Source organism: Colletotrichum karsti (genome assembly GCF_011947395.1).
Source record: "Colletotrichum karsti strain CkLH20 chromosome Unknown Scaffold31, whole genome shotgun sequence".
In the NCBI taxonomy this organism is placed as follows: domain Eukaryota; kingdom Fungi; phylum Ascomycota; class Sordariomycetes; order Glomerellales; family Glomerellaceae; genus Colletotrichum; species Colletotrichum karsti.
Genome location: NW_024065931.1, coordinates 29,845 through 51,625, shown reverse-complemented (window position 1 = coordinate 51,625; position 21,781 = coordinate 29,845). Strand labels below are relative to the sequence as shown.

Sequence of the window (21,781 nt, the reverse complement as noted above, 5' to 3'; positions counted from 1 at the left end):
TGTGCTCGGTCTAAACCGATACACTCTGTCCCAAGTTCCAAGGTGCTGGGTTTTGGATGATATCCGTGGACCGTGCTGCGGTTCGAGTCAAGAGTCGAGAACGATTCTTGCTGCACGCGTCGTCGCACACGCGGCGGTCCTCCGCTAAAAGCTCCCGCCAGAGCGTAAAAGCTTACCCCGGATGGAAGATTGGGATCAGCGAACCCGCGACTGAAGATGAGCGAACTGCGTCGCATTGTCGAGGAAATTGGAGGGGATAACGCCCGAGCTTCGAACTGTAAACTGCTATCTTGACTCTTGCAGACGGTCGCAATACATGGCTTCATGGGGTTCGGAGCGCTGGAGCAGCGCAGTCGGGCGGCACGGTTGTCTTATCATCGAGACTGGTGAACGGCCGCCGTCTTCAGGTGAAAGGATGCCCGGAAGGAGGCAGCACGGCACCGCTTGTCCCGTCTGCTTGTGCTGCCCGTCAGATTATGGCAGCTCAGAGGCCCTTTTGGGACGTCTTGGAAGATCCAGTTAATCAAGGCTGGCCAATCTGGAGGCAGCCGCCGCGGATCGTTTCCATGTTGGTATCCCTGGATGGCTGGGCGGAGGGCAGGCCACACGCCGTCAGTTTGCCAAATCCACCGCAGTCCACACCGTTGCCCACTCGCTGGATAGGAGAATTGCACAGTACGAAGGGTGTGCTGCCGCTCCTTTCCGCCCGAGATTTCTCGATTGGACAACCCGAGTCTTGACCGCCAGGGCATTCCGCGGGGCGTGGGGATGCAACGGTAACAACGCGACGAGACAGACAGCTCAATTGTCTTGGTTGCTCAAGTGCTGCTAGGCTGAGAAGCAACACTGCGGAATGCGTTGACGGAAACAGCCGATCTAAGTAATCACTGGTCTGCTCGAAGAGACGGGAAAGACTCCGTCCTTGACGATAGGGCAGGAGCACAGGGGCTCTGCCGAACGCTCACGGCGCTGGCCAGACGAGTTGGAACTAACACACCTTCTGGCACGCGGGAGGTTGCCCGCTGGCATGTCTCCTGGAGCGTCGTGGGCGTCGTCCGGGTCCCGTCGGCGGCTCGGCGCTCAATCCGAGTCCCCTATGTCTCGGACTCCCTGGCTGTCTCGCGTGCGCTACTCATCTGGATCGCCTTGTGGGTTCAGGGCCGGACTCAGGGTGCTGCTGGTCTGGGTCGACCGTCGACGACCTGGACTCTGGAGACGTTGTACTGTTGATTGTACTGTGGTTGAAGAGGGTATTTCAGGGTCCAGAGGATGTAGCGCTGCGTCGTAGTCTGTAGATTGGATTTTACGACGTATCCAGCGAAGTCTTTCTGCCCCTGACGAATGGTCAGCTCAATGGTAAGGTTCTCGTATGGCTAGCAGCAGGTTGAGCCAAACCTTGAGGCCCCTTGCGTAGTAGCGTCAAGCTTGACGTTGGAAATGCTCTGGGGATGCATGGTGGTACGTAAAGATGCATAGTCTGCGGTAGCTTAAAATCATGATGGGACGAATATCAATAGCCGCAGCCGTCAGGAGTGCGGTTTGCGGTTTGCGGTCGTCGGTCTGCAGCCGCCACCGTTGAAGGCTGTGATATTGGGGGTATCGTATCCGGCTTGCTTGGCCTGCTGCTTCTTGCCTCTTTGCAAAAAAGATGAGCGCCTCATCTCTTTGCTCACTTCGCCTCGCCTCATGTCGGGGACCGCACGTATCGCGGTGTAGTCAAGGCCGGAGACTAGTCGGCAAAAAGAGCCAGGGACGTCCTGTCAGGCATGCAACACGATACGGTGAAAAAAGTGAGAGAGCGGTGGATACGTCGAGTGAATGCTGCTCCGTCGCCAAAATTGCGCCTGTCGCCTGGAACGGCCAAGAAGGGCAAGACGGTGTATTCTCAACCTAGGTACGTACTTTACCTAAGGTAAGTACCCTGCCGAGGTACTTCCGACATGTACTCCCAGGTACAGTATGAGGTCATTGTTTCCAACACGGATCAGCTGTGGGCACCTGCAGCCGGCAGCAACTGGAGACGTCCCAGCTGTGGAGAAGGCGACAGCTCGGCTCCGGCGAATGGGAAGGCGGCGTGACAAGGGCTGATCCACGATGCGGGTGCTCAGTGTCTCCATCGCAGCCTAACCACTTGTGATGCAACTGCGACTTCCATTGATTGCAACTGCGGAACTGCAGTGCAGTTCAGTCGAAACTGGGGACCTGGGTTGCTGGGCCTGCTGGGATTGAGAACGGGACATTTGGGGAATGGAAACACTGGAGAAGGTCGCAATGGCAGCTGAGTCTAGCCAGCAGTTCGGGCTCAGGGCACTGGAAGGTCTCAGTTGTCCGGGTTCCAGGGCTTTATCAGTGTCTGAACGGTGGACCATGGAGATGGTCTGTGGCTTTTCTTCAAGTTGTCAGTACCTAATAATTAATATGTACTACAAAATAACGATTGTCGTACAGATATGATATGTTTGGTAGAGGTACTCGCAACGTGGTAATTTATGTCATGGACACCTCAGGCTTACACAATTCCCCATTGCACAATTGGACCACGTTCACAAAATGCCTTATCCCATGACAGATGCGCCCAAGTGCCCTGCCTCATCCAATGCCTGCCTCTTGTGCTGCTGTCCGCCCCGCCTGCCCCACGCTTTGCTCCTCTCACAGCTGCACCTCACCTGGCAGCCGCCGCCGCCCGCGGTGCACCCGCTTCCGTTAACCGCACCACGCACCAGCAATCTGAGGAACCGAGGATTCCTTGCCTGCACGTCCTGAACCTCACCCAAGACACGAGGCCACCGGCAGAGAACCCAAGACTCGGCCTTCTCTCGCTCTCTCTCTCTGTTCGTCCTCAATTGCCATTTCGTTCCATTTCAGGCCCCCAACAAGCGAAGCGGGACTGCCTTACGGATACGCTACTGCGGTAGGGAAGAGCCAACGGCCTGAATTCGCATCTTGCAGGAGCCATCTGCAGTCAAATCCAATATACTTGCCTCCACGGCTTTCCCTTTTCATCGACGCCGCTTTTTGTCCATCTCTTAGCGATACCTAACGATACCTGAACATCAACCGTTTCCCTTCAGTTTTGCATTGCATTGCACCCCATCGTCGCCTTGCGCATCTCTTCGCCCTCGGTCCGTATTGGGACATCCATCAAGTCACTCACCTGTGTTCTGCATCGTGTCAAGCTGCTTCTGTCGGCTCGACTTCCTGGATTTTGTCTTCGTGCTCGAGCACACAAGAAAAGCCAGCGACGACGACGACGTCGATAGCGACGCCAGCGGCAGCGGCAGCACCAGCCAACACCATATCCAAGAGGGATTCGTGGTTCGTGATCCGTACATTATACCAGAAGATACACCAAAACTTGGCCCTGCATACAAGTTCCCGATACCAAATCCCAAGCAAAAAAAAACTCATCAACCACCGCCCTCAGGCTCGATTCCCCTCTTCTTCCTCCTCCTCATCTTCGCCCTCGTCCAACGGTAGGCCGCCAAATCCAATTCATCCCCATTCCCTGTCGAGGCACCCAGGTCACTCAAGTCACTCAAGTCACTACACCCCTCCCCGTCAACCCCCCCGTCCGTCCCCGTACCTCCCTCTCCCTCGGCGGCCGGGTCCAGTCTGTACGAACCAGGACCAGCAGAGCACCAGAGAAACCAGCACTTTTGCATTTGCACCTGCACTTGCGCTGCACCAGGTCTAGGTCCAGGTTCAGTTCAGGTTCACGCACCAGGTCCAGCAATCAGCACCAGACCTTGCTCCATCCACGTCGGCCATCCATCCATCTCTGCTCTGTGCCCTGCGCCAGTTTCCCAGTTTCTAAGATCCCGTCTCTCGACGTCTACGAAACCTCATCCTCCACTCAATTGAGCCTGTCTCTTCGACTTCATCGCGGCGCCCTTCCCTTCCCTTTACTCGATTCTAGCGCTCGACACCGATCGGCCCAATTCCACGATTAACCGGCTGCATATTTTTCCACCGCCTCTGCTGTCTTAGATCCCTTACTATCCTTTAACCTCCATTCCCGCAATCGACCGCAACCGGATACCACCACATTGCTGCGAGAGCTTCGGTGGAGATTAGCCGGCCCCGACGCCAGCTTCGATTTCAAATCCCTGGACCAGTCTGGACTCGAGACTCTCCAAAAAATACTGTCGACCGACCCGACCTGGCGACGAGGAATTCCTATCTAGCGGACCGTTGCTCCGTTTTTGCGATTTCGAGAAGCACGCCTAGACCTTCCAGATCGTCCAGACGTCTGCCATCCCATCCCGACTCCAAAACTTGCCTCGTTACCTGCCTTCAAGAGCCAGCTTGACGGGCCCGCATCGCCTCACGATTGTTTCCTCGCATCTCGGCGCCCATCATGCCCGAGCCAGAAACCGTTGCCGCCCAGGGCGGCGGCAGTAACTCAAGCGACTTTGTGAGTCCATGAACTGACGATGGCGCGATTCACCATACTGACTTTCCTCGCGCAGGTTCGCAAACTCTACAAGTTCGGGTCCCTTCGACGCGCACCAACATCCGTCGGTGGCTAACGTGTACAACAGGATGCTGGAAGACCCGGCCTACTCGAACATTGTTAGATGGGGAAACGAGGGCGACACATTCGTCATTTTGGAGGTGCGCAGCCCTCATGACACCAGGGAGGACGGCAACAATAGGCTAACCTTGTTCTAGACCGACAAGTTCACCAACGACATCCTGCCGAAACATTTCAAGCACAGCAACTTCTCTAGCTTCGTCCGACAGCTGAACAAGTACGACTTCCATAAGCTGCGGCGCAACGACGAGAACAACGAGTCGCCGTACGGCAAGCAGGTAGGGAACACGAGACAGTCATGCGCTCGCTCTAGCTAATGTACTGCGTAGGCTTGGGAGTTCAAGCACTCTGCCTTCCGGGCTGACAGGAAAGATAACTTGGACAATATCAGACGAAAGGCTCCCGCCCAGCGAAAGACACAGCAGACGGAGGATCAGTTCACCACTAACCAATCCATCAACCTGCTTCAAGAAACTCTCTTCGCCCAGCAGCAGCAGGTGCAGGCACTGCAAGAGCAGGTTGGCGAAATGCAACGCGCCAATAAGACGCTCGTTCATGAGGTCCACGCCATGCACAAGATAATTGAAGCACAGAGGTCGTCGCAGTATGAGTTACTTAACTTCATGTCGCACGTGGAGGACAGGTTCCGGGGCGGTCGGTACCCAGCCCAGCAAATGAACGGCGGCGCCGTCGACGATCAACCTGTCGAGTTGCGCAGAGCAAGAGAGCTCCTCGGTAGCGTTACGACCAACAGCATGGTAGACCGAGAGCTCGAAAGGCTCAACGGCATATACGCGCAAAGCTCCCCGCCGGACTCGGCCTCCTCCCTCATGTTCCAGCCCGGCACGGCAGGCATGCCGCCCATGATGGCCGAACATCTCAATATGCGCCACCTTGTCTATCCAGTAGGCGAGAATGTAGGCATCGACCCGCTCTCCCAAGATCACTTCAACAACATCCCGTACACTTTGAACTCTTTACCAATGAACGAGTTCCAGAACCCTGTCGTCAAGCCTGAGCCAGGCCCGGCCACGCCGGCTCCTGCCGCCGCCGCGCCACCTCGCCCGCCCTCAAATGATAAGGGACTATGGGGGCAGAAGAAGCCAAGAGTGTACCTTGTCGAAGACGACCGTACCTGCTCGAGGATCGGATCCAAGTTCTTGACCCAGATGGAGTGTACGGTTGAGATCGCGGTATGTTTCTCTTTCTCGTTTGATGCTGCTAAAAATCGGCGACTGACTGTCGGCAGGAAAACGGTATCGACGCTGTGAACAGGTGTAAAGAAGTACCGTCTGGGCACTTCGACCTCATCTTTATGGACATCATCATGCCCTCGATGGACGGAGTGTCTGCAACGCAGCTTATTCGTGAAGTCCACCCCGACGTCCCCGTTGTGGCGATGACCTCCAACATTCGCCCTGAAGACATTAGTCACTACTTCAACTGGAGTAAGTATCTCGCAGAGCAACGGACGCAGCACTCGCTGACAATCCCGCAGGCCTGAACGACGTTCTGGCGAAGCCCTTCACGAAGGACGGTATGTTGCGCATCCTGCGAAAGCATGTTGCGCAACTCCTCAAGAATGCGCCGCCCGATGACCTCGCAGTCGGTCACGGAGCCGCTCAGTTGCACGCCGCCAATGCCAACATGCCTACGATGAACCCTAACGTGAAGTTCGACTCTACCCCGAGCCAGTCGCCCGCAACGACCACATCTTGGCACTCGCCTGGGCAAATACACCAACCGTCACCCAACGTCACAAACATTGAAACCGGGTACCCGATGGGCAACACAGCTCAGATGGTTATAACGCCAACATCTGCCCAACGACCGAACTTCCAGAACATGCCCCTAGGCATGCAACAGATGCGCGTCCCAGACCATATGGCTGGTGGTGATGACCGGCCGGAAAAGCGACAGAGGGTGTACGGTCCTCAAGGCGGTTACGTCTAGGATGTATGAGGTTTCGTCAAAAATATTAAGTGGTTCTCCACGCACGCGCCAGAGCGACGGTCTGTCGGCGTTGCCCCAGAGGTTAACGTGTTGGACCCAGTGCTTGGACATGCTCAAGCTTGGCTCAACACCCTCTTGGACAGGCGACTATGAGTCGATATCTTGGAAGTCTTATCCGAAATGACCATACCCGAACTGAGAGTAGATTCAACGGGCGTGGCGATTTGCGCCGAGCCGCAAGAGGTGGAATATTGGGAGAGGAAAAGCATGATACCACAGGTTCGCTGAGATTGATGGCGACTGATGATGTCCCAAGAGAGGACATGTCGCCACACGGCATGGATGATCAGAGCCCTGAAGCTCATCTGCTTCCGTGGTGCATCGGTTTCGATCGGAGTTGGTGGAGTATTCGTTTCGCCCTTTGAAACCTTGAGGGATGTACGGCGAATTTGAGAGACATATGCTGCCATCTACGAGAGAGAATCAACTCATCGTCACAATATATACATACTTACCATCGCTGCGGACTTGAGGACTGACATTCGCTGACGACGTGGAGCGGGATGAGAAGCTTTTGATGTCAGCAGCTGCTGGTCAGCGGAACGCCCGGACATGGTTCGTCATGTTTCCGTACCCTGCCAACCTGGGGACCATGATAAATAAGACAGCGCAGCAAGGTGAGCATCCGCAGGCAAGGCGCCCACTAAGGCGCTTCGGTAAGCCTCTGCAGTGTTCCTTTCAACCCTCCACCCGACATGTGTCTGCAAGGCCCGGGGTGCGTCGAGATCTCGGCGGTTGACCCACGACCCTGAATCCATGCGGATAGACGCGCAGTTGCAGTTGCAGTTGCAGAAAGGGCCGGCCGGGCATGGCAAGGCATGGCATGGCTGAACCGCCTGGGTGGTGACCGAGTCGTAAGGGGGTGAGAGATTGAGTCTAGGCCCCCCTTGGTGTGTTACGCTGGCCCCCGCACGCTCGGGTGGTCGATGGAGGTCTGGACCACGGCACTGTGGCGCTCAGTGGTCTGATGGAAGCCGGGGTCCCTGCCAAGGGCGGTCCGGAAGGGTCTGGAACTCTGGTTTCTCTCTCTCAAATCTCAACGGTACGACAAACATGGGTGCCGGTGCCGGGAGAGTTTCTCTGGGTCGCCAACAGAGGTGGGAGAGGGTTTCCTTCGGGGATTTTCGTCCGACGTTTTGTCTGCTCACAGCTGCTGCGCCTCGCGGGAAGCCCACTGCGAGAGGGAAGGGCAAAGCTCTCCACGTCGCTTTTTCTGCTCCTTCTGTCGGGAGGAGGGATTTGCTCGTAGGGCTGGGCGTTTTTTTCCTGGTTCCTCGTTGGCGAGTAAGGATTCCGTTTTCTGGCTCCGTTTCTGGGGGGTGGATGTGTTCGCCGCACATACGTTTCGTCATCGGATGCGAGATCTTTTGATCGATGTGTCATTTTGGCGGGGTGGTGTGTAGGGATAGAAGAAGAAGAACAAGAACAGTGTTCGTCTGATGCTGTGGGCAAACGCGCGAGTTTAATGGTTCTTTCTTTCTTACTGGCAGTGTCAGTGTACTATGGTACAGTGTTACCTGCTCGAGCAGGGGCCAGTGCGCCTGCAGTCAACGGCCGGGCTAGGTCGGTCCAGGCCGTTCAACGTGGCAGTCGACGGACGCCGCCGCCAGATCTGGACTTACGGGAATAAGGCGCGTGAGTGAAGCGAGTGAAGCGAGTGAGTGAGCTGCTTGAGAGATGATACGGATGGACTAGTGGTCGGTAAGTAGGTTTTGGCTGAGGGCTCGATCTTGTTCTTGGCGTGTTGGTCTAGCCGGGCGGTACAAGCGGGAGGGGAAGGAAGGGCGGTTTGTGTAAGGGCGCGGCGGGGACTTAGATGATGCATGTTTGATGAAGGGCCTGGAGTCCTCTTTGGGGGGTACTGAATGAGATGACGTCTGGGTTGGAAGGTGGTGTTGGCTTGGAGAAGGATACATGGCTTCCGGTCGATGCGATGTTGGCTTTTAAGATTCGAGCACGGGATTGGCGGTTCGATATGCCGCCTGTGGGCTGAGGATGTCGTTTGATGGACAATGGGCGAGGCTCTTCCATGGTGGCCCACCGACGTCGTTTGCGTTCCTGTCCGAGTTTGGGGGTCCCTTACGATACATTGTGAGTGGGGGTTTTTCTTTTTGATGGAAGGACTTTGATGTATGTCTTTTTCCCACGGTACTTTCAGTTCGGTTCGGGCATCTGGTGGACTGGTCTGGACCTTTTTGCGGTTGTGGAAACGGGTGTCACTGACGAGAGTTTTGTGTTTCGCGGAGAGAGAGAGAGAGAGGGAATGGTTGTTTTTCTTGACGTGGTACCTTCCGCGAGGGTGAGATGGTCCTGGGCTGGTCTGGTTCGTGGGGTTGAGAGCTTGATGTCTGAACGGTTTGGTCGGACCTGGATGTCTGGGGATTTCCGAGCGTTGGTGGTCCAGAGAACGTAAGGGACCGTGTTGGACTGATCCAGGCTTATTTGATGAGGACCTGGCCGTTGGCTGGTGAGAGAGTTCGCGGTCTAGATGGGAGGATCCGGTCCGTGGCTGTGAAGACGCCCGAGAGGTACAGTAACTTTTGAGCTCTGGTCAGCAAGTGTGGTGAATGAAAGCCCGAGGCATCTGGAAGGGAGAGAGTCGTTCCTGGTCGAGAAGTCCTGGGGGGTTCCTGACATGGCTGGAGGACCCTTGGACATTGTCTTCTCTCCCGCGTGGTCTCTCGACTGACTTGCTAGGGGGGCATTTTTGTCCAGACCAGTCGGGCGTGATGTTGGCTCGAGAACGTGATGATGAAAGAGACTCTTGTGGTCGAGAACAAGTCCATGCAGTAGAGTCGCGGTATGCTTTCTTTTACGCCCCCGTCTGGCAAGCTCCAAGGGTCGGAGGAAGATGACTGGTCGGGGCGGCAGCAGCATGGACCGTTTTGAGGCCCCGGGATGGGCCCGGCTGGATTTTTAAGAGATCGGGTGATCGGGAGATCGCCCGACACCGGCTGGCCCCCGTCGTGTTAGCGAACACCTTGGTAGTGGACCGATGCGAAGTGTTGTTTTTTTTGACGCGATTTTGGAAGAAAAGGAAGAAAAGTCACATCGAGGTTGGTGATGGAGAGAGAATTTGATGGTTCGACATGGTAGATACGCCCCTCGGATGGGGGAAATTATGGAATTGTCGAGAAACGGGATGTCATGGAGAGGAGATTTCGGTCTTCATTCCTCGGATGAGGCTGGTTGGTGAAGAACATGGAAGTGGCCAACGCAAAAGACATCAATTGCGTGGTATTCGTTTTTCGATTCTGAAAAGCAAACATGGATGATGTAGATCGGTCTGCGGCTGAGACTGTATTCACGCATGGGAATCTCATATGGCATATTCTTTCGGGGGCATCACCCGACAACGACGACGAGTATTTGTTCCTCGCATGATAACATCAAAATTTCTGCATACGACTTCCGCCAGCCGCAGTATCGCAGCTCCCTGCCTATTCACGGCGTTGATCTTCAGTTCACCCAGCACCCAGGAAAGATGCGACGGGGACGACGATCAGTCATGTCTCGACACATGGCTAGCTGAAGGGAAGCACGCAAGACCACAGGCGGCTCCCTTTCCTTTGGCCCCCAAATGGCGGCTGCCCATCCGCCACGTGAACTGGAGACCATTGGCGGGCACCTAGACATTTGTGGAAAGAAATGATGGACGGGAAAGGAAGGATGGGGGATGGTGATTGGGTCGGGTTCGGGCGAGACATGGACCGGTATTTGCTTTTTCAATTTTATCTCTAGATGTCCTGACTGGTGGTCTGTATCTGAGGTCTGGAACGTTTGTGTAACGTCGGGGAAATGCGAGGTCGGTTTGCGAGATGGACAGATGGGATGTTGTGTGGCCTTGGCCGGGTCAGTGTGCTTCTGTCGTGTTGATGGGTTGAGGTGCATGGAGATTCTGATCATGCGCCCCTGTATGCAGAGAGCGGTCTAGACCCTTTGGCTTGTCCCGTTTACACGACAAAGTCTTGGTAATGATAGGACTTGGAAGACTGCATCTCGCAACTCCCTCGTCGCCTTGTCGAATTCCATGTCTCGACGCCTCGAGTCCCGCTGCCGGACTCCTGTCACTTTAACAAAACACATACGTCATCTGTGCCTCTGCCCTCCTGTCGGTATTTGGACAGATGTCTCTCGACGCCGCAACATGCGATTCTTGAAAAACCTCGACGGTTTGGTTGTCATCCGATGGCGCAAGCTCGTCGGCGAGCAGCCCAGAGCTTCAGATGACGCTTCGGGAAAGGTTGGGATTTGGGAGGGGCCAATGGGGACGGTCTCCCTTGACGAGTTTTGTTTGCTGGGCCTTCGTGTAACGGGTAGGAAACGCCGTCTTGGCTCGCCGATGTACGTGCGGCTGAAGAGTGAAATGACCGATGGGGTGAGTCAACGGTTTCCGTGCCTAAGGGCTTCACGGGCGAGGGGGGCTGTTGTGGCGTTTTCTTGATAGGACGTTTTCCTCCGAGGTTTTGGGTCAAGCACGATGAGAACTTTTCAGCGGAACGAGCTAGAGAGTCGTCAACCAACATCGGTACACATCATGTGGTCAGGTAGCTCAGACTCTGCCTTCGCCAGAGGCTGTCAAGCTGCTGACTATTGCTTGGTATCTGAATGGCCATGGCCTGTCTCAATACACAGTGTCGTGAAGGATTGTATTGAGTCTTAATCTTTTAACTCACTGAATTCGTTGACGGCTGGAAGGCCATTTATGCCTTCTTACACGTAGTCTTACGCCCAAGCTCCGTAGTCGACGGCCACTCGAGAGCCCCGGACGTATGAGCTCATCTTGCAGTAGAGACTGAAATCGTATGCCAGAAGCTACATGGCCATACGAGGTGTTGCTATACTCGCATCGGAGGAATGTGAATCCTGGGCGTTGCACGATTTTGGACGCATCCAGCCAGCCACACGTGTGAAGGTGAGGTTTTCCCATGTTAGCCACCCTCGTAGGGCAGTCAACGCCCACCGTAGATCACAGCCCTTTCGTATCACTCACCGTATGAGTGATTGGTCAGTAGGTGGCTCGACTTCTCGCTTGACAAGCTTGCGACCAGGATCTTATGGTATTGTTGCATTCCCTAGGGCGAAAACTCGAATCAAGAATCTTCTTGCGTGGTTGCAAACATTGAAAAGTTCAGGGGTCCACTTGCCACAGGCGGACGCCGAGATCATGCTTGAATGAACTTTCTTAGCTTGCATTGAAATCCAAGATCTTGTGTACGGACCCAAATAAGGGCCATTGCTTGATGGGAAGACAACTGGTCTCGCTGCGTATCGCTGTCATGTACAGATGCAGCTTTCTCGTGAGCAGGCATGGGATTTTGGCGGAATTTAGGGGGAAAGAGAACGTCAAGAAAACATCCATGTGGATCAATATGCTGGAATTCATAACGCACCAATGGCTTCTACGGTATGTGTGTGCTGTATTACATTTGACACCTGGCACTTGAAGTAGTTGGAGGCAGGTGTGCCAGCCCAATCTCCTGATCCATGTGACCCTCTCTCTGTAGAGAGGTGATTTTCATCTTGGGCGTGCTGGACTAACAGCCGGCCCAAGCCACGTGAAATACAGCAGCTCATGCCACCTAATTCAAATAGCACAATACCAACATACGAGGTTACGTGCTCCTGTAAGGACCTATAGTTTCATACACGGATTCATTGGGTTCCATATCGCGTCCGAAGTCGTCCACCTCGAATTCAAAATCGTACACACCTTCCCAATCATGATCTCTCAGGATCTCCCTACGGTCATCGTCGAAACTCAAGTTGACCAGCCGGACCTTTTCCATAAAGATCTCAGTGTCTTCAAGTTGCTTATCACTGCCGAAAAGTGTTTCAACAAGCCTCATCCCAGCATCCTTCCCCAGGTCTCCTCCTTGACGAGCTGCTTGAAGCATGGGTCTTTCGCATCGTTTCAACAATTGACGGAGCCTATCGTTGAGCCAATCGCCAGAGTCCTCGGAATAAAAAAAGAAGCATTTCCGTATCCTCTGAAGACTCAACGAGCGCAAGTGGCGTGGATCATTTGCTTTAGAGTCGAGTAGCTGCCGATTTCAGTACCATGATCCATTCCGCGGTCATTTATGGTATTGATTGCCTGTGCTATGATTGTTATTTTTCGCAGAGTTCAACAGCACTAAATCAAATGATTCACCCATCTTCCCATTTCCCTAATACTGATGAGTACTGTGGATTTCAGCATTTGATATTCTGCTCACACCGATCATAGCCAGGTCGCGATGGTTAAGAATGCTGCTTGAATACGAAACAGGGCGTCTTTCGGTCCAAGGGAGAGGGAAGACGATTGTTCTATGAATTAAAGTCCGTCAGCTCCTGTTAGAATACACAACAACAATATTTGTAGTTGACAGAGTTTATGACGATGCCCATTTTGTACCCAGGGTTCGAGCCCCGAAGTAGGGGGGCGCAAGCAGCCGGACAAGATCGGCCGAAAGCTCTCAATAGTCAGTCAGGGTCCTGCTAAGAGCCCGCACCCGCCCGGATACCCAACGGATGAGATGGCTACAGATTCTCAATGTTGCATGATAAACGATGAACGTTAGACAGCGTGCAAATATTGCAACCCGGAGAGATTATAACGCCAGAGTAACCATGGAGGACGGCTGCTTATCTCACAATCAGTGTGCGATACTGTTCACCTGCCAGTGCAAGGAATAGTGAGGTTTATGCGCACTCTAATTACAATAGACCGGCTCAGAATCTATATGTCAAACCCACTGTGCACGGCACGACAACCCCAGGCATCGCCTTCTCCATCTCTGTCTTGAATTTCCAGCCTGTGCAGTGACCACCATGCAACAGACGGGGCCTGATATCCTTCATATCTTGGATGGTTTTCTGAAGTTTCTCGGGGCTAGCGTCAGACATGTGATATCCGCCAGAGATGTAATACACAGCATTCTTGCCGCTGAGGCGCTGGGCATCGAGTGCGGTGTTGATAACGCCAGCATGGCCGCAACCTGTAAAGATCACCAGTCCCTTGTCTACAGGATGTCAGCCATCAATTGAGAGGTGATCAATATGGTGGCTCACCTTTGATCTTGCACATAACATACCTCTCCTCCATGAGTTGCTCATCCTTCTCCCATAACCCATCCTTCTTGGCCTCGCCATGCCGGGTGAATCTGATACCGCCTGGGAGTCCTGTCTCATAGGATGTCTGTCTGGGAATCTCACCCGAAACCAGAAACATGTTATCGAGAATGGTATGAGGCTCCTTTGACAGAAGGAGTTGTGCCCCGGCCCTTTCAACTTCAGGAAAGGTTGGATCCGCTTCTAGAGATATTGGCCCATAGGGGGTTGCAATGCCCCGGTATTCAGGTCGAGAGGGATGCAAATCAACCACCACCTTTTTTGAATCCGTGTCCTTCCTCTCATTTATCATCTCAATGGCACGAAGAAGGCCTCCTATGGGTATGTGGATCAGTAAACTTCAGGATAGCATCGAATTTGCGCTAGCTACTCACCCGAATGATCACGATGGTAATGGGACAGCACGATATGCTCAATTTTGTCGATCTCGGCTCTCATTCGATTGGCGTTCCGCTCCCACGCCTCATCTTCGGGTCCCGCGTCAAATAGTAAAGTATGCGTCCTCTCATCTTTCTTCGCAGTCTTTCTCGACCATTAGTACTGGTACGCAATCATTGATGTCCTAGCCAAATACACGGAAGTTTCACGTGTCACTTACAATCATGAGACTGAGGCCATGTGAACCGCAGCAAATGCTGCTCATCTTCATCTCTGACGCCGCTCCTCCTCGAGCTCCGGGGTTTTCGACGGCGGACACGGGAATTCCCATGAAATGACTTGCATGCTGAACAGAGGGGTTGGGTGAGGGTGAAATCGGATCCAGTTCGTCGGTGATAATCACGGCCACCTCGAGGCTATCGATCTCAGCCAGATCAGGTAAGCCCATGTTGAAACAAAGAAGTGAGCCTTATGTGAGAGTGTATGGAAGCGCTAAGCAGAATTTTGAATCATGCCTATGATCCGCAGACCTGATCCAGTACAGCGAGAGAACTAATTTCCAGGCCTAATCTTTTATAATGAAAACCCTGAGAATATTCTCCTAGCATGGAACCGTACGTCCTTTTGATGACTCCGCGACTGACAAACTTGACATGCCCTCTGACTAAGAACAGAACGGCTTGGCCGTCGCTTTGGGTGGAAAGACCCACGGTTGTCAATGCTGGCATCCCAGATGCGTCAAGGCCACATAGTAAGTGTTCCGCGTATGCTCAGACAGGAGCTCAATCTAGAATGGGGCGGCATGCAGTCAGGTCTTGAGATCGCCGAATGAAGTCTACTATGTTGAGCGTTCGGCAGTAAGCTAGAAAACTTCGGACGAAAATGGACATTAGGACTCTAAATCCACCCGAACATATGATTATAGCAAATTTGACAAAGCCTCGCCAAGAATATTTGGAAGTATATTACGGATTTACGGATTTACGGACTTATTCAATGCGAAAGCAAGTTCAATGACGATTATTAGCTGGTTGTCTGTCTCGTTGAGGTGGCCACATGGCCTGATCCACTTTGAAATTGCGTGAAGTCGCCGACTCAAAATCGGCGACTCTAAATCGGCGACTCTAAATCGGCGATTCCCCATTACGTTCAGATGGCGCTGATACGAGGGCAAGTCGCAAGCCCGCTATGGGACCAGCCCGCTGAGATCCATTTTTACGTGAGCATGGAACTTTTGGATGGGGAATCATACGTTCTAGCTTATTCATTCGGACACCAAACACTCACAGTTTCTGGAGTGACCTCGCGTTCGCTCTTCGTGAGCGAATTTCAACGTTATTGGCATTGGGCATGGTGCTCGTGTAATCAGCACTCTTCGTCTGGTAATCAAAGTTCTGTGCTGAGTTGATCGTCTGTCTGACTCGAGCATGTGGATTTTCACGATTTTGAGGGCCGGCCAGTGAATTCTGCAACTTGCTTCCAAACAGTATAGCAATTTAAACACATGTAGTAAGAGAAACGTCAAACGAGCAAGAAGTCATTTGATGATTCAGCGTAAGCTTTCCCGGCCAGCAATCTCACCGCTCAACATCCGGCACCCACGATGAACAGTGGTAAACAAGCGGTGACATGCGGCAGGATAAAGTCACAGCTTTCTCTGTATCGAGCATCCAATTCCAAGTAGCAATAAATAGGAATACCCATCTCCGACTTCGATTATTTGTATTCTCAGTTATATGATCATCTTTCTCCAAAGTTTGTCAAGTTGTTAGACTACATTGCAGATCCTCTTGCATTCTCAAGAAAAAGGTAGGGCTTTTCTGAAATACACAGCTTACAAGCTGATGCAGGACCAAAATCTACATGAGTTCGAGGTAGGGATATCGCCATTGAATTTCGAGGCATTGCACATTCTTGCATGCGAGCTCTCATTAGCCCCATTTCTGAGGCTGGCTGAAAGATGGGGAACGTGAGACTCATCTCAAGGGCGTTAGTCCTCGTAAGACAATGACATCAATGTTCCCTGGCGACTGGTTGCCAGCAACATGGATGTCGACTCGAATTTGTTGTTGTAGTAGTATTTAACGCCTGCTTAAACCTCTATGAGGATGTCGACTCGAATTGTCTGTAAGACCCCAAAAATTATTCCACGGACGATTCGACATCATACTATGCAGCTTATTTAATGACCAGTTTGTCCTGATCCTGCAGCTCCGACTTGGCCGGATAATAGGATATCGCGACTACTACAAGAAAGGCATGGGAACCACAGACCTTGGAGATAATCAAGCCAACATTTGATGCAAGCCTCACACACCCTCGGAGGTTGCCAGCCAAGTCAAAGCATGCAGCCAGAAAAAGGTTGACTGTGACGTCTTCAATGGTTGGTTTGATTCTCATTCGTCGTTACTCTCAGCATCAAAGCCAGCAGAACACCCTACCAATACACACCTGAGGGCTTGCCGAAATCGTAACGGACGTCTGCGTACGACAAATTGGACTGCGACGGCCAATATGCTGGCATTTTGAAAAATGATGTCATTCAAGAGCTCAACCGTTTTATGATTGGCACTTCGAGTTCTACACAGACTGATGGCCAGCGTACGGTTGTCCCATTGCCACCCCTTGGATCCGCATGGCAGGTGCAAATCACCAAACAGGAGAACGACTTGCCTCAAGGACCATGAAATATGTGTCAATATTCTGGGCTTTGACTATGTTCACAGCGTTCAGGCTCACGGGCGATGCTTGCCGCCGCAATTGTCTGAAGGGGTCATGCTTATGGCACACTACATAGACAAAGTGCTGGTCTGTTGCAGACGTTTCACAAGCTCAAATTATTGACGGAGATAATAGCACGGTCTGAAAACACAAAAGGTCGATGGACCTATGATTAAGTCCTAATCAAACCAGCCAGTAGGGTAAACCCGGACCAGTCAGGTATCTCAACTGCAAGAGACTAAGTTTATCAGAAGTTAACCAGCTTAGATCTGAACTTAACTACCTTGAAAATTCTTCAGCAGGTCCGTTGCTAACAGGAAGTTTATCGGTTATGTCAAATATAAGTAGTCTACTCCTCGCTCATCATGTCTGACATTCCCGCATTTACCACGCGAAATAATCCTGAGCGCCCAAAACTTCCCGTCGTCTTTCCAACAGAAAGGTCTTTCTGCAAGAACAGCCTATTTAATACCCTTCTACCACATCGAATCATCGGCCCTCAAAATGGAAAACTCCAGCAACACCTTTGACAACAAACTCGCCCTCATGGTAGCTCTCCCAAAGGAGTTAGTTTTCATGATTTTCGACTGCCTGGTCGACCTGGTGGAGTCTGAAGTTCGACGAAATCCAATGGTGTGGGAGTTGAATGGAGACACGACCTCCAGCGAGATTTGGGTTAGACCTTTTATTAAACCGCTCGACATCGACAGTTTTGAAAAACAGCAATTCAAACAACGATACAGATGCCTTCGTAGCATCTTGCAGCTCAGCAAGTTTTACCGAGACCGCGCTGGGAAAACCTTTCGGCTGCTCCCCACCGCATCATCGACAATGAGCCAGACTTTGCCCCCAGCCCGAATCATGAAAAGCGACTTTTTTCTATGTTATTGCCCGCCAATCAACAATCTATCGCCTTTGGCAACACCGTCATTTTGGAATATCCTCTCCCAGAGCCCAATCCGATGCCGCGAGAGTTTAGCGACCATTGAAAACTTTATACTCTTACCCAACGCATGGGAACTGGAACGTTTTCAACGAGAGATCGACTTGCTTCTTGAGCTGCCCAACTTGAAGGCGGTAAGCGTGGGTACTGAAGAGTGCTCTAGGAGCATATATTGGGAAAGAATTTCGGCTCCTGAGGGCTGTCTTACAGTGCGAAGGGTGCGGGATATATTGCAACCAATGTATGAAAAGAAAATGAGAGTTTCTATCCTACGGCCACTCCTTCCTTAAAGGAGGAACACTCACCAATAGCTTTAGCTAGGCGGAAGAAACTGCGGATTATTTACAAGTAGAATCGGAAAGATGAAAAAATGCATTGCTCTTTGTTTCAGTACATCAAATTCGAGTATCATAATATTGGATGAATCTGGCTATAAATACTCAGACAGCTGCCAAGAAAAGTTGTGCAGATGCAAGAATAAGCTCATGGGGCCCGGTATTCTGTGGGAGCCGTCTTTGAAGCCCGTAATGACTATGTTCAGTGTTGACGAAATTCAGAAATGGACTTCTCTGAAATTTCCAATCCCGAAGTTGAGACGTATATTTCTGCCCGCGAAGTTGTTTTCTATCGTGCTGAGCCAGTAGTAACGGTTGCTGTGATTACATGTAATACCTCCTGTTTCCACGTCTTCGGCTACGCAGAAGGCCACAAACTTATCGTCGAGGCTGTATATAGATCTGCTTCTACTTTCGAGGCAGTCGACGCTGATAATGGGAGTTGGCTGTCACCAGGACAGTCATGGACGGGTAAGTTCATGTGCTCTTAGTCATTTTGATGTTCGAAGACAGTGTAGACTGAGTCAGTTCTTTCCGGAAGTCCGATGAAGGAAATCTGAGCTTCTTAATGTGCATGCTCATTGATTACTTCCCTCGATGATGAAGGGTTATATTGTGGCAGTTTTCTTCGATCCTCATCTCGCATCGGGCATATCTCCCAATTGATCCCCACCTTAAGTCTGCTTCCATCCCTTTTTGTATTAGCAAAGCTGGAATAGCACGGTTTGCCACGTGAGATCGCAACCAATATTTGCTTGAATGATAAACTCATTCGAGCATCGAACCGACTCGCCTTGGCTGGCGACAAGTGGGATTGCCGAGATGGAAAGTCGTTGTCATTGGCGGATCGTTGCCAGTCACTCTGCAGCCCTCTGGCGTCTAATGGCTGTGCAACGTTTGATACAATTGTCATTTGTGAGGAGTTGGCGAACACTGGACAGGAGAACGCGAGTGAGTACACTGCGAGCGGGCATCGTTTTTAAATTGTTTTCGGCGGAGAAAATCTCCAAATGGTGACGTCTTCATGTTCACTCGGACAGAGAAGAGCTTAAGGAAAGGAGTGAGGGTGCGGACTGTACCGCCCGAGCCGACTGCTCCATATGATACTGTCAGACTGATACCCTGTCATTGAGCTTGACAGCTTGACTTCTGAGAATGACTGCTTACGGTCTGAAGACGATTGAGGTTCATACTTATTTACACATGTAAGATATCAAAGGTAGAAACGGCAGTTTCCACATCACTTTCGTAAACATCAAGGATCAGCGACAAATTCGTGATCAACTAATATATATAGAGGTATTGCATTTTGGGGTGGTATTGTGAAATTTGACATGTCACAGAGCACGACGCCAGGTGTGGTTGAAATCTGAGTTGATGTTGTTTATAGGTAGTTTGAGGTGCGAGTAGTTCAAAGAGATGGTTGATGTAGACTTCCTGTAGTACTGTTCTCAGAAGAGCCAGTACTCCCTTATTGGTGTTCAACATCAACAAATTTTTTTGAATAAAAGACTCCTGAATAAGCTAGAGGCGGAAGGAAGGAGCGCTAGGGAGAAGGTGAGGTGAAGGGCTTTTCCCGCACCTGCCTGTTGAAGTTTCTTAATTCACCACCACAAGAAGAAAAAAGATTTTATTTCCTCCCACGTTTTTTCTTCCTCCATCCCACCCTTCTCTGGTGAAAACTCTTTCACCTGCACATCACCAATCTTGCTTACAACACAGCCACAAGACAACAACGAGACGTGAGCAAGATGTCAGCGCGAAAGCAGCGTCGACTACACAATCCCATCATGGGTGACGGCACTAGTGTCTCTGCTGCACCAACTGGAATAAGGGCAAACGAAGATGATATCTGGATCCCAACGCACCGCTTGCCCATCAGTCAGACTGGGCGTGTTCCACTTCCCTCTGAGTTGATGAGACACGACATGATGCACGGCATGATGCGCGACATGTTCAATACGGCCTCCAACACACCCTCCAGCCAGGATATAGTCATGCTGGAGGCTTTTGCTGAAGCCTCTAGCCTTGAGACCCCTACAAGCACCCAGACTGACACACCGTCTGTTCTCAACACGATGATGCTTCAGCCACGCACCAATGGCACTGGGCCCAAGGATCTGACGAACACCAACGCAATGTCTATCGACTTCCTCATCAATAAGGCAACAACTAAGAGCCATGTTGAAGACTGCACATCAGGTGCTGCTGCAAACATTGCCATCAACAGTCCTGCAGCCCGAGAACCAGCCTTCAACATTGCCCAGAACAGTTCGACTCGAGGAAATGAGGCTAAAGCTTCTGCGACAAACATCACTGCCGCTACCAGATCAGCTGCGACTAGTGCTAGTGGCTCATCCCCAAATTACCTCCCTCCAATGGATTTCAGGTATAAGCTCCCACACGACCAGATGTTCATAAGCACATGACTAACGATGAACAGTCACTTCTCCAATGAGTTTGTTACCTTTATCGCTGGCAAGTCTCAGCAGAAGATTTCGATTCACAAAGGAATCCTGCTAAGATACCCGGATTTCACCTTTTTCCACAAAGAACTCAACAATAAAAATAAGGAGAGTGCCTGTGCAGAGATCCACATGCCAGGGGATTCAGCAGATGTCGTCGGTTGGATGGTCTGGTGGTGCTACCACCAATGCCTGCAAATGGTAAACATTCAAGCCCTCCGACCTGTGACAGAGGGCGGTCCAGTGGTGTCTTCTCTGCCAGATCCTGTGCCGTCGCTGGGCGAAACCCACTCTCGTGAGTTCATGGTCCAGTACGGTTGCAGGCCAAGTCAACAATTGGTCCTCCCAATGCCGCCCCCCATCAACCAAGTTCCCTGGATTTCTCAGTATCCTCACCGCCAAGAACAGCGCTCTTCTTCCAAAACACCAATGGCATCTCACCGCCATGGCGAGCTTTCCACTCCCTTTGCGCAATACCAGATCCACCGAATGCATGTCTGTCGCAGCACCTCATTCGAAGAGGACAGACTCTCTTTGCACGATGCGACCCAACGCCCATCCACTTCGGTCTACAATACCCCTCGGGAAGTCGAAAGAATTGAAAGACTGCAGAGCTATTTGGAAAATTACCATGACATCAACCTTTTCGCCGCCAGTCCCGAGCGCATCGACGCCGAGCTGATCCAACTGAGGCTGGTTAAGCTCATCGTTTTCGCTGTCAAGTACGGCCTCGAGACGCTCCGTGAGGAAGCGTTGATATCTTACTGCAAGGGAGAAAAGGCCATCGACCGCCCGGTCCCCCTCTTCGGGCACATCAAGATAGCGTACGACGGCTGCGCTGCTACGTCGCTTTTCCCCATGCTGCTCGCTGATTACGCATACAAAAGCGCGGCCCGCAATGGCCTCTGGCTTAAGATCACGGAAATGTTTTCACTGGGTTGTGGGAATTTCACCAAAGCAATGATGGATAGGGTGCAGGGCCGAACTCCTGTTCGCGATACGATCGACGTATACGCAGCAAGATAGGCAGGAAGAGGTGAAGGGGAGGGTCGACGGAAGACAGGTTGCGATGACGAGAAGTATGGAGATGGGCCGATCTGGAGAGTTTCAGGAGTTTAGGAGTTTAGGAGTTTGGGAGTTTTGGGAAATTTTTGCTTTGCATTTGTTTTTGTTTTGTAGAACCCTGTCAGAATAAACTTGTTCGGATAATTCCAAGACGAAAGTCGTGATGTGATGGCAATGGATGGCAGATGGGACGGGGGACGGGGGGAGGTTGAGT

The 21,781-nt window shown here is 51.8% G+C and overlaps 3 protein-coding genes across 3 annotated transcripts; 2 read left to right on the top strand and 1 right to left on the bottom strand.

Moving 5' to 3' along the window:
• Positions 1 to 4,357: 4,357 nt before the first annotated feature.
• CkaCkLH20_08915 (HSF-type DNA-binding protein) lies at positions 4,358 to 6,487 on the top strand (the record flags this gene model as incomplete). Its single annotated transcript, XM_038891630.1, has 7 exons — positions 4,358 to 4,414; positions 4,470 to 4,492; positions 4,542 to 4,614; positions 4,672 to 4,812; positions 4,864 to 5,727; positions 5,784 to 5,982; positions 6,033 to 6,487. 7 exons carry the CDS (start codon positions 4,358 to 4,360, stop codon positions 6,485 to 6,487), a joined length of 1,812 nt encoding a protein of 603 aa, XP_038742917.1.
• A 6,774-nt stretch (positions 6,488 to 13,261) lies between these two features.
• Positions 13,262 to 14,486, bottom strand: CkaCkLH20_08914 (uncharacterized protein; the record flags this gene model as incomplete). The annotated part of the gene is made up of 4 exons (XM_038891629.1): positions 13,262 to 13,551; positions 13,601 to 13,975; positions 14,035 to 14,182; positions 14,259 to 14,486. The coding sequence occupies 4 exons, from the start codon at positions 14,484 to 14,486 to the stop codon at positions 13,262 to 13,264; spliced, it is 1,041 nt and encodes a 346-aa protein (XP_038742916.1).
• Positions 14,487 to 19,827: 5,341 nt separating this feature from the next.
• Positions 19,828 to 21,528, top strand: CkaCkLH20_08913 (uncharacterized protein; the record flags this gene model as incomplete). The annotated part of the gene is made up of 2 exons (XM_038891628.1): positions 19,828 to 20,426; positions 20,481 to 21,528. 2 exons carry the CDS (start codon positions 19,828 to 19,830, stop codon positions 21,526 to 21,528), a joined length of 1,647 nt encoding a protein of 548 aa, XP_038742915.1.
• Between the last annotated feature and the right edge of the window lie 253 nt (positions 21,529 to 21,781).